The sequence below is a fragment of the Herpailurus yagouaroundi genome, unplaced genomic scaffold, assembly GCF_014898765.1.
Source record: "Herpailurus yagouaroundi ecotype Mexico unplaced genomic scaffold, PumYag 248, whole genome shotgun sequence".
Taxonomy (NCBI): domain Eukaryota; kingdom Metazoa; phylum Chordata; class Mammalia; order Carnivora; family Felidae; genus Herpailurus; species Herpailurus yagouaroundi.
In genome coordinates, this window is record NW_024412465.1 from 6,426,939 (window position 1) to 6,428,003 (window position 1,065).

The 1,065-nt window shown below is 63.2% G+C and overlaps 1 protein-coding gene across 1 annotated transcript in view; it reads left to right on the top strand.

Moving 5' to 3' along the window:
- Positions 1-1,065, top strand: part of PPP2R3B (protein phosphatase 2 regulatory subunit B''beta) — a 53,692-nt gene that overhangs the window by 48,157 nt on the left and 4,470 nt on the right. The window contains exon 6 of the mRNA XM_040460084.1: positions 647-733. Coding sequence (XP_040316018.1) covers positions 647-733 — 87 coding nt within the window. The remainder of the gene's footprint in view (positions 1-646; positions 734-1,065) is intronic.

Sequence of the window (1,065 nt, forward strand, 5' to 3'; positions counted from 1 at the left end):
GAGGGATGTCCTGGGACGAGGACAGGTGAGGACACGTGAGGGATGTCGTGGGATGAGGACAGGTGAGGGATGTTCTAGAACGAGGACATGTGAGACAGGTGAGGGATGTCCTGGGACGAGGACAGGTGACAACAGGTGAGGGATGTCTTGGGACGAGGACAGGTGACAACAGGTGAGGGATGTCTTGGGACGAGGACAGGTGAGACAGGTGAGGGATGTCATGGGACGAGGACAGGTGAGGACAGGCCATCCCCATCTGGGATTCAGAGCCGAGCCTGGTGTGCAGCCCTCTCCGGCCTTCCGCTGATGCTCCCGACCCAGTGGTGACGTGTGTTTGTGGACGTGGTCAGAGCGGGTTGTTCCCTGAGCGCGCCGTGAGGACTCCTGGCCTTCCGGGAAGTCCTGACCACAGCCCCGTCCCAGCTCAGGTGCGTCCCGTCACCCGCACGGACCCATCTGAGCGGGCCGGGCCGCTGCTAGTGGGCGGACAGACCCCGTGGGCCCCCTTGGCGCCTCCCCGTGACCCAGAAGCGTGCTCATCCCTGACACGGCTGTCAGGCACGTGCAGGGCGGGACCTCGGCCGGAGACACGGGGTCCTGTGTCACTGGGGGTCCGGGCGCTCCGCTGACAGCCTTTCCCTTGCAGGTCATACAGAGGATCTTCTACACCGTCAACAGGTCCTGGTCGGGGAGGATCACGTGTGCGGAGCTCCGGAGAAGCACGTTCCTGCAGGTAGGCGGCCGGCCAGCAGGGACGCAGGGCCTACGTACACCCATTATTCATACCCACCTGCCTTTCCGTCTGCCATCTTGCGTTCTGACCCTCCTCTGTCCTCCTGCATCCTCCTCCATCCAACCTAGACCGTCCTCCATTCATCCTCCGCCCTCCTCCTTCATCTTCCACCGTCCTCCATCCCTCCTCCACCCTCTCTACCCATCCTCCACCCTCCTCCCTCCATCCTCCACCCATCTTCTACCCTTCTCCACCCATCCTCCACCCTCATCTCTCCATCCTCCGACCCTCCTCCCTCCATCCTCCACCCTCCTCCCTCCATCCTCCACCCT